The 12,531-nt window shown below is 40.3% G+C and overlaps 1 protein-coding gene across 7 annotated transcripts in view; it reads right to left on the bottom strand.

Moving 5' to 3' along the window:
* TTC7A (tetratricopeptide repeat domain 7A) overlaps positions 1-12,531 on the bottom strand; it is a 175,907-nt gene that overhangs the window by 126,422 nt on the left and 36,954 nt on the right. For all 7 annotated transcript variants that reach the window (XM_039379115.1, XM_027748906.2, XM_039379114.1 and 4 more), the window contains 2 exons: positions 3,872-4,009; positions 3,368-3,451 (listed from right to left, as the gene is read on the bottom strand). In XM_039379115.1, the coding sequence (XP_039235049.1) occupies positions 3,368-3,451; positions 3,872-4,009 (222 nt within the window). The remainder of the gene's footprint in view (positions 1-3,367; positions 3,452-3,871; positions 4,010-12,531) is intronic.

Below are 12,531 nucleotides of genomic sequence, written 5' to 3'. Positions count from 1 at the left end.
ATATACAGCTCAGTATAACAGGCATTTCTAAGAACAGGTTAAAAAACAACCAGACCACAGCATCTTTCTCATTATGCAAGTTGCTGAGAAACACAGGGAAGTGAAATTGCTGTTACTTCATTATATCCACCACTTAAATGGATAAAAGACAGGCAGGAAGGTTATGCTTCTCTGAGTTTTTTCATTCACTGTTTTAGAAGCCCCAAGGCCTGCAGGAACTTACTGAAGTGATGTGCCTATTTTTGTTAAGACACATGCTTTTCAGAATAATGTGTAAACTCAAGCCTACATGCAGTAATGAGCCTAGGTGACTGGCTTGACATTCAGACTGATCACTTGTGAAAAATGACAACCATCATTTGGCAATTTTTGGCTGGCAGAGGACTAAACGACTTTGAAACTCGACTCGATTGACTTAATCTGAAGATGAATAAACAAAATAAAAGTAACACTATTTAAATTCAGTGTAGAATAGAAGGCAAGATAGGATTTTACAGCACTTTCAAGAAGGTCAAAGTGTGAAAATCCTGAAAACATATTAAAAAAAAAAAAGATAAACCGAAGTTTCCAGCATTTACAGCTTGATAGAATTGTTCCTGTTGTGCCCAGGATTTATGAGCATGATTTGCTGTACTGCCGAACGAGTAATGCTGCAGGATGTGAGATTTCATTACCAAGAAATGAGATCAGGAATTGGCTGTGACTGAGACAGGTGAAAACAGATCTTCACCTATAAAAGCTCAAGTGTACTCTGCATTCTGCAGTCTAGACAGACCACACTGTTTTCTCATCAGTTCTTTCTGCAACGCTGGAGCACTTACTTTTAAATGAACTCTGTCCTGCTATCAAGCTCCAAAGCAACATAAAAATGTATGCCACATTTCCCATTAGCAAGATGACGCATTGCAGAGTATACAACAGGAATCCTCAGGGAATACTTTGGGATTAGAAGCGAAATACTGCACAGATGGGACTGCTGGGTAAGGGAATTCCCTCTGACCTATATAGGGCTCAGAACATTTAGAGCTTTTACATCAACAGACAAGATTAGGACATTTTACCTTGTAAATATTTAAAGTACAGGCAAAAAGACATGACATACTTGAAAATCTGAAAAGACAGGGCAGTTATAGAGATGGATACTTGTGTTGCCATTTTTTTTTTTTTTTTTAAGTACCAAATATTCAGTAATTTCTAGGGAAGGTGAAGAGGTACGCAAACATATAGGGACAGGGACAGAATTGCCATACAAGTTATTAGAAGGTAAAGATCAGGCTGCATTTCTAATCATCATACTAACCTACGACTGAACCACAATTATTCTCTGCATACGCTCACTCTCAACCATTGGCAGTTAAAAATCTAGATTTGCTCTCCAGCAGATTACTAGAGCTACAGCATTATCTGTTGTTGAGAAACAGGTCACACAACTTATAAAAAGCCAATAAAGCTCCCAGACAAGCCCTGTGTTTATGGGAAGATACTGTGTCTTTCCACCATAGCCTATGTAGTCATTGTTGTCCTCAATATCAAGAGATCAGGTATCCGGAGGATTTGAAAGACACAGAGGGCAGGACTGTGCTAACTCCAGCTGAATGCCAAGGAGAGCTGGACATGACTTGTAAACCCCCAACCTGACATAGACCAGTGCAAGGTATTAGCACCATGTCACCAAGCTCATTGTTTAAGTATTCCATTAGTAGCTTCAGGTTTCCTTATACATGATTGAGTCTAGCCATTGTTTTCATACTTGGAATTGGATTTTGAAATGCTTGTACTGAACTTCTGTAGGAATCTGCAAGGTTCTTTCTGTCTAAATATCTCCCTTCAGCTCCCTGCTGATCTAATATGTGTTGCCAAAGCTTTAGTATCTCATAAATCACCTCTATCTGCTCTATTCAAAAAGAGACAACTGTAGAGTTCCACAACAGAGTCAAGAGTGTGCACGGTCCCACCGAGTACACCCCTGGTGCCTCACAGAGGTGGCACTACATATTTGCCCAGGGTGTTCTACAGATGCCCAATGATGCAGGCTCCACACAACCTCCACAGGGTAATCTTCTTCCAGTGTTCCACTATCCTTTTTTGCCTCTTAATAGGACACATGAATTTGTGTTGCTGCAACTGGAAGCCATCACATCTTGTCCTAACCACCACAAACAAGATTAACCCCTTCTTTTAAGAGCTCTTGAAGACTTGTTTCTCTTAATCATTTCAGTCTCTCCACAGTCCTGTTTACTGTACCCTTAGCCATATTTGATGCTCTTTATTAGACTTTCTCTTGGTTTTCTGCCATTTTCTTGAAGTAAAATGCTTAACAACTGACAGTCTTCCAAGATAAGGCCTTGCCTATGTTCACAGAAGTCAAGGAATCCCTTCAGACATCTTCAAAGTTTTGCAGCCACTTATACATCACAAGATGACAATTTCTTTACAAAAGCATACCACTGCAGATTCATCTCCCATTTCCATGCCAAAGCCACTGTTTCCAGCTCAGCTTATATGCATAAAAGGACTGTAGTACCTGCAATGTGCCAGATGACTGCTAGTTGGTGGTCTCCATGGATTCCTGTACACTGCATGGGCACAGAATATATGACCACATTAAGTGGTCTACCAATGCATAGCATCGATTCGGTCATACCTCTAAAAAGTGTAGGTGGGGACTCCAGGAAGGTTACATTTTGTACCATCTACATTTCTTACAGTAAGTCCACTCTTTTAACACTAATAAAAAACCAGCTCCTGCTGCCACTGCCTACCTTTCACAACCAGATTTCAGCCATCTCAATGGTTTACTGATAACTTTGACAAATATACTAATTTTAAAACAACACTTATACTAAAACACATGACCATTCCAATATTCACAAATGCTTTCTTTTTCTAAAGTTTATTTTGTACTGAGCATTTCAAAAATATTAAACCTTGCAAGCTCTCTATGACAAAACATTAACATTTCCTTGATCATATGGAGAAACTGCAGTTTAAGTCAACTGCCCAAAGACACAGAGTGAGTTGAGTTTTAGACATCAGTTCTTTCTTATACGAAGCACATTTATGTTGAACCTGCAGAGAACGGACAGCTGTATAACACTTAGCATCCTGCACGGATGCACGAAACCCATTTTCTCCCTGATAATGAGAAACAAACATGACATGGAAAGAACACTACTCAATACCAAATACATGCACCTGACCACAAAGTGCAATCGGAGACTAAAAGGAGAGCACTGTCCTTCAACATAGTTGCCTGATGGCCCCTACTCTCACAAAATACATGGATTTGCACATTCAAACAAGTAATCTAGATACACTCTGCCAGAGGAAAATGTGCCCTTTCTAAGTCCTTCAGTTTGAACCTTACCTTTCCACAAGCTACCATGGACAGGGCAAGCTGGTACCAGAGGTGAAACTCATCAAATGCAAACTTCATGGCTCTCTCCAAGCACTGAGAAAGAAATGACAGGAGAAATATCAGAATTTTCTTTATTTATTTTCCTCACTATACCTTTCATCAAGACTGCTGCTTGGGTCAGGAAACAATCTGTCGTGGCCCAGGACCCAGGTGTTTTTCGGGGGTTTGTTGGTTTTTTTTAAGACACCACTTTCCTCTTCTCAGTTAATGGGACTTGCTAGCATACCTCATCACCTCAAATGGCAGCCACTTTGTTCAAGTGCCCACACAAATCATGTCAATATCTCAAAAGTTCTGTGTGCACTTCATGCCTGTGCTGCCACAGGTCTGCAGCTTTTTCTACTAATTGCCAACTGGTGTGCTTCATTTTCATGTTCCCCATCAAGTTACTGCAAAGAGGGGCTTTGCCAGCACGTTTCAAGGGGCAGCTGAGGCAGAGTGCGGAGGAGGTACCTCAGACAGCATCACATACTGCCCTCTTCTGCCCAGTGTGATGCTGAGGAGGTCGTAGACTGCAGAGGCATCCTGGAGGCTGACGGCTCGGTCATCCTGCTGGTCTGGGGCTCGGCTGATCACTGCGTCCCGGTTTGCCTAGGCACAGACACAAATGAAGCATCAGACTCCAAAAGAGAAAAAGAGAACTGACTCCTCCACAGCAAGCTACACCCATCACCCATAACATTTTGTTTAATATCATCTCAAGATTTATTTTTTTTTTTAAATTTATCCTAACATAAGGGAGGTGCTTCCACAGAGGTATTTTATATCCACATGAAGCAAACTCAAGAAGATAGCTCTACGTACAGAAAGGAACTGCATGGAATACCTCATCTGGAGTTGTGTCGTAGAATTAGAGCAGTATGAAACAGACCTACCAGATCCCATTTCCTCAATAATTAGAAATTCAAGGCCATCTTTAAACCATCTTCCTTATTTCCTCAATAATTAGAAATTCAAGGCCATCCTTAAACCATCTTCCTTATTACTTCAATTGCCTGCAACTGCAATAACTGCTTCCATGGTTGATAATTTATCTTCTGTGTCCACACTTGATTTCTTCACAATTGTATGTGTTTTTGTTGTTCTTTTCTGCTACTCACTTTTCATTTTTTAATTTGAGCAGGTTGCCTTTGGTAATCAGATTTGTCTGTCATCAATTTAAAGCAATTAGTGGTTTGGGCAATGCAATACCAAATTTATTTTTTTTTAATATATGTGTTAATTTTGCTAACCTATCAGCGCATTACTTGGCCTAGATCAGGAAGAAACACTACTTTTGACAGAAAATAATCAGTTTGAGTATTTGTGAGGATGTCCCAAAATACCACATGCCACAGACTCAGATTTAACTCAAGATCCCAGCCCTCTGTGTTTTTCAGAACACAAAGGGAAAGATTACGATCCCAGAGTAAACTGAAATGCCCCTCTAACTTCCAAATGCAGAGGACCTCACCCAGACTGCCCAGCCTCTGAGAGAGGGAGTGCTAGATGCCACCGAGCCCTAGCACCTACTTATAGCACAGACACACTGCCCTGGGTTCCTCAACTGAAAGGGGTGCAACATCAGACAGTCAGGTCTAGACATCTAAAAGATCAGAAAAATTAAGAAAATTGCCAGCAGTTTCACCTCAGGCAAAGACAAACAAAATGTTCCCTCCCTGAAACAGAAAGGTTATGAGATTTATTTTATAATATTTACTACTATAATCTTACATCTATTTCTTTCTAATTGTAGGGAGATTTTTTTTTCCTAAAAAGGTTAAACATGGGAATTAAGTGTAATAAAAATTTCCAGAATATGCAGCCCTTAAAGCCCACACATACTTCATTATGATTAAGCTGCAGCTGTTTCATCATGATTTTATCTGTGTAATGCCCCAGTTCCAAGCACTCTTCATCACAGCCTCTAGCCGAGACTGCAAACACAATTACTGACAACTAACACAATCACAACCAAGACCTAAATGGTGACTGCAGTTAAAGGCAAGCTGACAGATCAGACTGTCTAGTATTTGCACAAATAAACTTACACCAACTCCTGCAGCCACAAAAGTAGTTTTCTTTATCATGCTACTGCAAAAGACATAATTTGTGATTAAAAAAATAGTTCAGAACAATAGGTTGCATGAGAGGGTGAAACCATCTTCAAAGAGATAATCCTGCTGTCACATTACAGGAGCACAGCTTGTCTACCTCTATTAGCAGAAATAAATTAAGAATAAAAAAAAATAGATGTTTAAGATCCGCTTGGATTTAACACAAGACTGCTACTTTAAAAGGAAAAAAGGAGTTAAAGTAAAGGCATATACCAAAGGATCCTCATTGCCAAGTGAATCCTCCTACGGAGATACAATAGCACTAACAATTTTTTCTGCACTGGTTACATTTTTCTGACAATTGTTTGTAGAAAACAGCTACTGAGATAGCACCCCCACGCTCTGTAATCTCATCATCAACCTCCCATTAGAGTCAGCTATAGTCTGATGCCTTTTTGGGTATCCATCTAGTACCAAGCCATGATTCTCAAGTGGATACATTAGCACAGACAGAAAATTGATCAGAACCGATGACTGCACATTAAGTTCTGCCACAGATACTGGTACTAGAGGGAAGAACACACCTCAGTCCTGCAAAGCAGGAATACAGGACATATTACAAGGATGAAACATTCTAAAATTGCAGTCATACTGAACATAGTGTACATATCGTACTTCACCCAAGCAGTTAGCAGTTAAAAACACCATATGCATAGGCATGATGAATATTCTTTCCATAAAGGTCATAAACCTGATGATTTTGTCCAAGCTTTCAAATCTCAAAGCCATAGGTCATCTCTGCAAACTATCAATCTCTATGCTTGCATGCATAAAAGTTGCCACTGGCAAATTCATCATTACTTCTATCCCAACAATTTTTTTAATGCTGACTCTATTTACAATTGCTAATTCTGGCTACTCTAAAAAAAAAAAATTAATCAAGAAGAGCCCTCATTATCACAGAGACACAAAAAAAAAAACAAAAACAAAAACAAAAACCAACCAGAAACCAAAAGATGCAAACCTCCTAAGAAACTAACTGAATGGTAGCAAGAATATGGAGTGTGTCTAACACAATAATGTAAATACCAACCCAAAGCTCGAGGTATAATTTACTACTGCAGTGTTACATACAGGAGGGCAGAGAAGGGAATATGAATCACTATTTCCTGAAACCCACTCAGGGAAACTGGCATGTTTCTGTGGCCTGCCTCTCACAGAAGGAAGTATGCTGCGACCCAGATAACTATTAGGAGGGAGATTTTTTTGTCTTTACATATGTTTATGGTTTTGTAAATGTTTTATCAGTGAGAAATCCTGACAGTCGCTGGTGCAGAGGATTTGTAGAGTTACTGCAACACAGCATACACCAATTCTGGTGGATAGGGAATTTTACTTAGTGAAATGTATAGAGATACTTCCTTTTGCATTTGAGAATACAAAAATTCTAAGCTATTTACACCAACATTTTTTCGGTACCTCTGTTTCTGTTGTTTCAGACACTAATTTTCCTGAACACAAATGGAAAAAAAGGTTATTTGTAGAACACTGGTCTCAAGCAGTGTATCAATAACATAAGCAGCAATTTCAATTTGTCCTACCACATTACTTCCTCCTCCACTATAAGCAGCAGTAAAACACAACTACAAATACATTTTTAACACCCCCAGCATGACTATTCCATTTAAGCTGTTCCCATTGTCACGCAGACATGCCTCACAGCACAAAAGCAGGATGGAGAGAGATGATGAGTCACACCATCAAAAGAACCTCTTTTCAAGACTCTTTTGAGGGATGGAGAAGGTCACTAATGCTACCAACATCGGGAGTTAGTGTTACTTGCATTATACAGAGCAAAAATATACACTCAATGCCTCTTTATTTGAGATACTCCTCGGTAATCAAGCAACCCAGAGACACATCGCATTTGTATATTCTGGGATGCATTAGGCACAATTAGCTCCGCACGTAGTGGGTCAGACATCACACCAGTCCTATCTGGGGAGACTGGACACATTTCATAGTCAGCCCTGACACAGCACAGCGAGCATCTTCAGCCCTCCCTTTCCACAGGTCAGTGACACAACCCATCTGCAGGCCACACACCCCCAAAAGGTCCAGCCCAGGCTGGTACCCCTGAGCTAAGCAGCATTCAGCCACTGTGTCTGCACCATGCCAGACGCCCAGCTCAGGTGTTCAACCTGACAGGGCACAGAATCAGCTGAGGTTAGCAGGGCTTTTCAGGTCTGGCTCCAAACCACAGCAATACCACCATATGGGACTTTCAGACCTAAGCTGGCTCTGAAAGCAGGGAAGAGACCTGCCTTTCTAGGCATCTGCAATGTAACTAACAACCCGGCAGAGCTACAGACAGCATGTACCTTCCTATCCACATAGGCAATATATTTACCTGCAAACTAGATAAGCCATCTATCCACAGAGGATTTGTGGTATATCAACGACCCTTATTTATGGCATGTTTATTTCGCAAAGAAAGGAAAAGAGCCACAGCAAATCCAAACAGTCATTACTTCAGCAGTTATTACGCACGCAGTTACGCAGCAGAAAATTAAATTTTACCACAGTACAAAGATGTGCTTCTTAATAAAACGTCAAGCAATCATACGAATTACAATAGAGGATATTCCATGTAGCAGCCCCTTCTCACAGCAATTAGCTATGAAGTATCCTTTAATTGCTCACTTTGAAACATGGCTCCCCCTGCTTTCTTCCAAAGAAGAAAACGAAAGCAATTAAAATCTTTAATGAGTGCCTGCTGCCTGCCCCCTAATTCATGGGCATTCGAATGTTTAACTTGTGTCTTTCCATAATAGACATAATTGCCAGATTCACTGCAACCCATCTATACAGAACGGCAGCATGTTTTACACAGTGTACTGTAATAATGTAATTGGTGTGATTCAATACTAGCATTAAGAGAGAAAAACAAATGCTATGCATGTAAGACTGACAACAGGCCTTTGAAATCATGCAATTGATGTCTTTACTGCTAAGAGCTGAAAAATATTTAGCCCATATCCTTTGGGTCTCCGTTCTGGCTGTTCTGCCTGTATTGCCAACAAAATGAATTAATTCCTCACAGTGGCAAGAACCGATGCAATGGAAGAAGCTATGGACTTCTTGCTTTGGTTATTGATCACCTCTACACAGCACCTGAAGGCTTCCTTCACCAATATACACAAAGAAAATATTCAGGGTTGACCGCAAAACTGCTGTGAAAATGGGAAGTCGACTGAACAGGGAGGACACACCAGGCCCCAGGAACTCAACAAAACTCCTCTCACAGAGATACCACAACTTGTTCCACTTAAGACAGAAGCATAGTGAATGAAAACATAGCTCTTGTGAACTATATGGCATCTGTCTCATTTCTGGTAAGCAACAGACCACAAGTTACTGGTGCCCAATTCAGATGTCTCAGCAAAACAGCCTATTATTATTGCTTAACCAATATGACCATATAGATATATCTTTTATGTTTCAGGTGTATTTTAATGCCTTGTACTGTAACAGAACTAATTATGGAAACATCACTGAAAGCAAGACAGACATACCCACCCATCCAGAAGCACCCAACAACCCTACACACAGGGAAGAGAGAAAGAAAGTAAGGAAGTTTGTTTATGGATACTGTTTTGTAGTAATCTGGATTTAGAGAGCTATCTTCCAAGAATTTACATCCCCCTTGCAAGTTTGGAAACAAACTGCAAAGCAGAAGAAAAAAGCTCTCTACTCTGCCTCAAGTAACTCACATTAGAACTACTTATTCAAGAGGCAATTAACAGAGGTAGTGTATTTCCCACCAGAAACATCCCGCAGTCCATTTCTGCTGGTCCCAAACACTTAGCTTTGCCTTGCAAACCAGTTAAAGAGACAGTCAGATTTGCTATTGTAAGTGCACAACTGTGATTTGGCAGGAGGGGGCAACCCCATCCCCAGTTGTCTCTTTCAGCTGCCATAATCTGACAGCCCTCAAGAAAATATTAGTGATGGTCACCTAGCTGTTGTATCATCACTGGTCTTGGCACCACTCAAAAATAACAAACAAACAAACAACAAAGAAACTCCACAACCTATAAAAGCTACAAGAGATTATTCTCCTTTGCCAAGATTGTTCTCCTATAGAACTAGGAAATGGAGAGCTAACAGGTTTTAATTATTTCTGTGTTTAAAAATACATGAGTTTAATCTTATTCTCTTAAAGGCATGCTCACAGCCATGAGTTTGTTCTCACCAGTAAAAAGAACAGGACAAGTCCCAGTATCTTACTTCCCCCTCACCATCTGTTCCATGCTCTCAGGCTCTCCAAGGTCAAATCGCCTTTAGGGATTCAAATCAGAGATAAGATGGGGATGACATTTCTAATCTTTGTTACACAGGCACAGAATTTATTAGTTTTGGATACGAGGAGCTTCATTTCCAGTATGAGTAAAGTGAATACAGAGCCAAAAAAAATAATCCATGTTACCTGGTATGTTTGGTGGATCACATCAGCCAAAATCCCCTGTTGTAAGAGACAGCACTAAATAAAGGGATTTCAGATGGTATGCTGGACCTCAAATTCAAGAGGGGAAGGTTTCTACATAAACTAAGAACTTTTCCTTTTGGGTTTTTTTTTGGTGAGTTTTTTTTTGGGGGGGTTAACCTCAAAAGTAAACACAAAAAGCAATAGAAAGTGTTCCATTCCTGGCTCTGAGAAACTTCTGGTTAACTTTAAGGGCAGTGCAGTCAATTCTGAATACTCTTGAGAACGGCTATTAAAATAAACAAAGCTGCAGCTAGGGGTTAGTCATGCCAAACCTCCTCTGTCTACCCCCTGCAGTTCAAAGCACCAGAGTCCCTGATGGCGGAACCAGTACCATTCCCACTGGTAGTGTAATGCAGAGAAATCACACTGCAGCAGGTCATGATATGTCCTCAGTTCTCCTCACAAACAGTTATCACTGTTTTAGCTGGGTTAAATGCAGTAAGAAAGAGGACTAATGGTTTAAAAATAGACCAGTCCATTTTTTTCTAGTATGTGATATGAATGCATCATTCTACCACAGCCTGAGTTTGTAAAGGCTGTCACCAGCTGGCCTTCTCGATCTGAAGGAGAGCATTTTCATCCTTTCACAAACAGAGCCCATCCACACCATAACTTAGGCCATACAAAATGAATGATATGGTAGCAAGGAGGCCACAACTGCCCCTAAAAGACCACCCTAACTGTGGCAATCTTCAGGCTGCCTGATTTGTTTCACTAAATTCCTTCATGAGAACTCTGCAGCCAAAGACTGTGACTAAATAACAGCTGGCACAGAGGAGGAACATTTGCCAAGCTCAACAACCAGTATGATTTTCATTGTTTACTGAGACGCCTTGGTTTATGAAAAAGGCTCCCATTTTTAACAGGACACAAAGAATACAGGAGGCAACTCAGTAGAGTGCCAGGACAAAACAGGCTACAAGCTTTCACTGTAAGTGTTATTATATCCACAGAAGCATCTTCAAAGCAATGAAAGAAGCTACCATGTTATTTTGTCATCTGAAAACCTTTCACATACTTAGGCTCAGAGGCAGAGTGAGTGAAATACTGAAGGAACCCTTAACTGTCCCTTTAGAATATATTCTCATTTCATCCCACTAGAACATGCAGCATGGCTCCCTTGCAACGCCAGGGGAAGGGATAAGAAGAAATCACGAGTCAGAACCCTGCACCACTAAGAGCCAGAGAAGGCTTGCTGAGAAATAGGGTCTGTCTCACAATAGCCACAAGGCAATTTCCCCCTTTCCCCGTTACAGGAACAGTTCTACCTCCTCATAACAACTTCTAGAGAGTCACACAGATCCTGGTAAAGTAGATGTCAGCTTCACCTTAGGAAGGCAAGTCAAACGGAAAAAAAAGAGTGAATTTCAGCAGCAAAAGTGTCCAAGGTATATACTACTTGAAAGAGCTACCATGTTTCCTTTTCATTAAATTTATGACATATTTGCTTTGAGGTTCTCTGATGATTTATGCTCCTCCCCAGTACAACTTTGCTTTGTGTCCCCTCCACAGGCTGGTAATTCTTTCATCCATCCCTCCCTTAATTTTTCCCCCCTCAAAGTCATTTTGGAGTGGCAGAAGTCACAAACAGGCACGAGAAGCAGCTGTTTGGCTTTATGGTCCTGTAAAAGAGTTACAACAGCACGGCTGCTCTTTGTCTCTTTAAAAATCAGACAGGCAAAGTACCTTTCTGGTGAGTTTTGCTCTGACAGAACACAGCGTCAGAGAGGCTGGAGAGCTCCCAGCAAGCCAACTTAATTGCATACTTCTGTTTCATTTTAAGGGGCTCATAATTGTAAATACCGAGAGAACACCTAATCCAGCCAAAATCCACCAACTCCAACTATGTTGCTTACTGGCCTACAGAAACATATCATTATCACTTGCCATTGACACTCTTTCCAGGAAGGAAAGTATATTTTATTCAGTTGTTAACATTATATTATTAGGGAGAGGTCTCAACTGGAAATCTGCTTCTTTATTAACTCATTCCATGAGCTCCACTAAGTTGTTTGTTTTTGTCGAAAAAACCACCAAAACAAAAAACCAAAAAACAAAATTTCAAACAAACGACACATTTGTACATGAGAAAAATCACTAGCCTACAGCAATGCTGTTATGGAAAACATGTCTTATGTCATAAATTAAACAAAATTTTCCCTTCTTCATACCATAATAGTAAAACTACAGGAAAATATGGATGGTAAACTTATGTAAGAATCAGATTGCTCCCTCTGTTCTTCACTTAGGAAGCACATTCCAGTGGTTCCTAAGTGTATTTCTATACACTGGCCTGAATTTTATTTAGAACAGTAAACTCATGGCAAGGCTATTGCTAATGCAAGAGGAAGACTCTAATGTTCCATTTCCCCAAAATCAGAAAGACAGTTACATGGTTCCTGCAGTGCTCTACTACAGGATCTTTGATTAAGTGTTTCATATGCAGCAGATCAAAATGCCTTGCATCTACCCCCAGAGAGTTCCTATATACTGGAGACCTCACTTAAGCATACGCAAGCTTATTTTAA

This window comes from Pipra filicauda, unplaced genomic scaffold (genome assembly GCF_003945595.2).
Source record: "Pipra filicauda isolate LSUMZ 115617 unplaced genomic scaffold, ASM394559v2 scaffold156_size1729456_pilon, whole genome shotgun sequence".
NCBI classification, from domain to species: domain Eukaryota; kingdom Metazoa; phylum Chordata; class Aves; order Passeriformes; family Pipridae; genus Pipra; species Pipra filicauda.
This window is presented reverse-complemented; position numbering and strand designations above follow the sequence as displayed.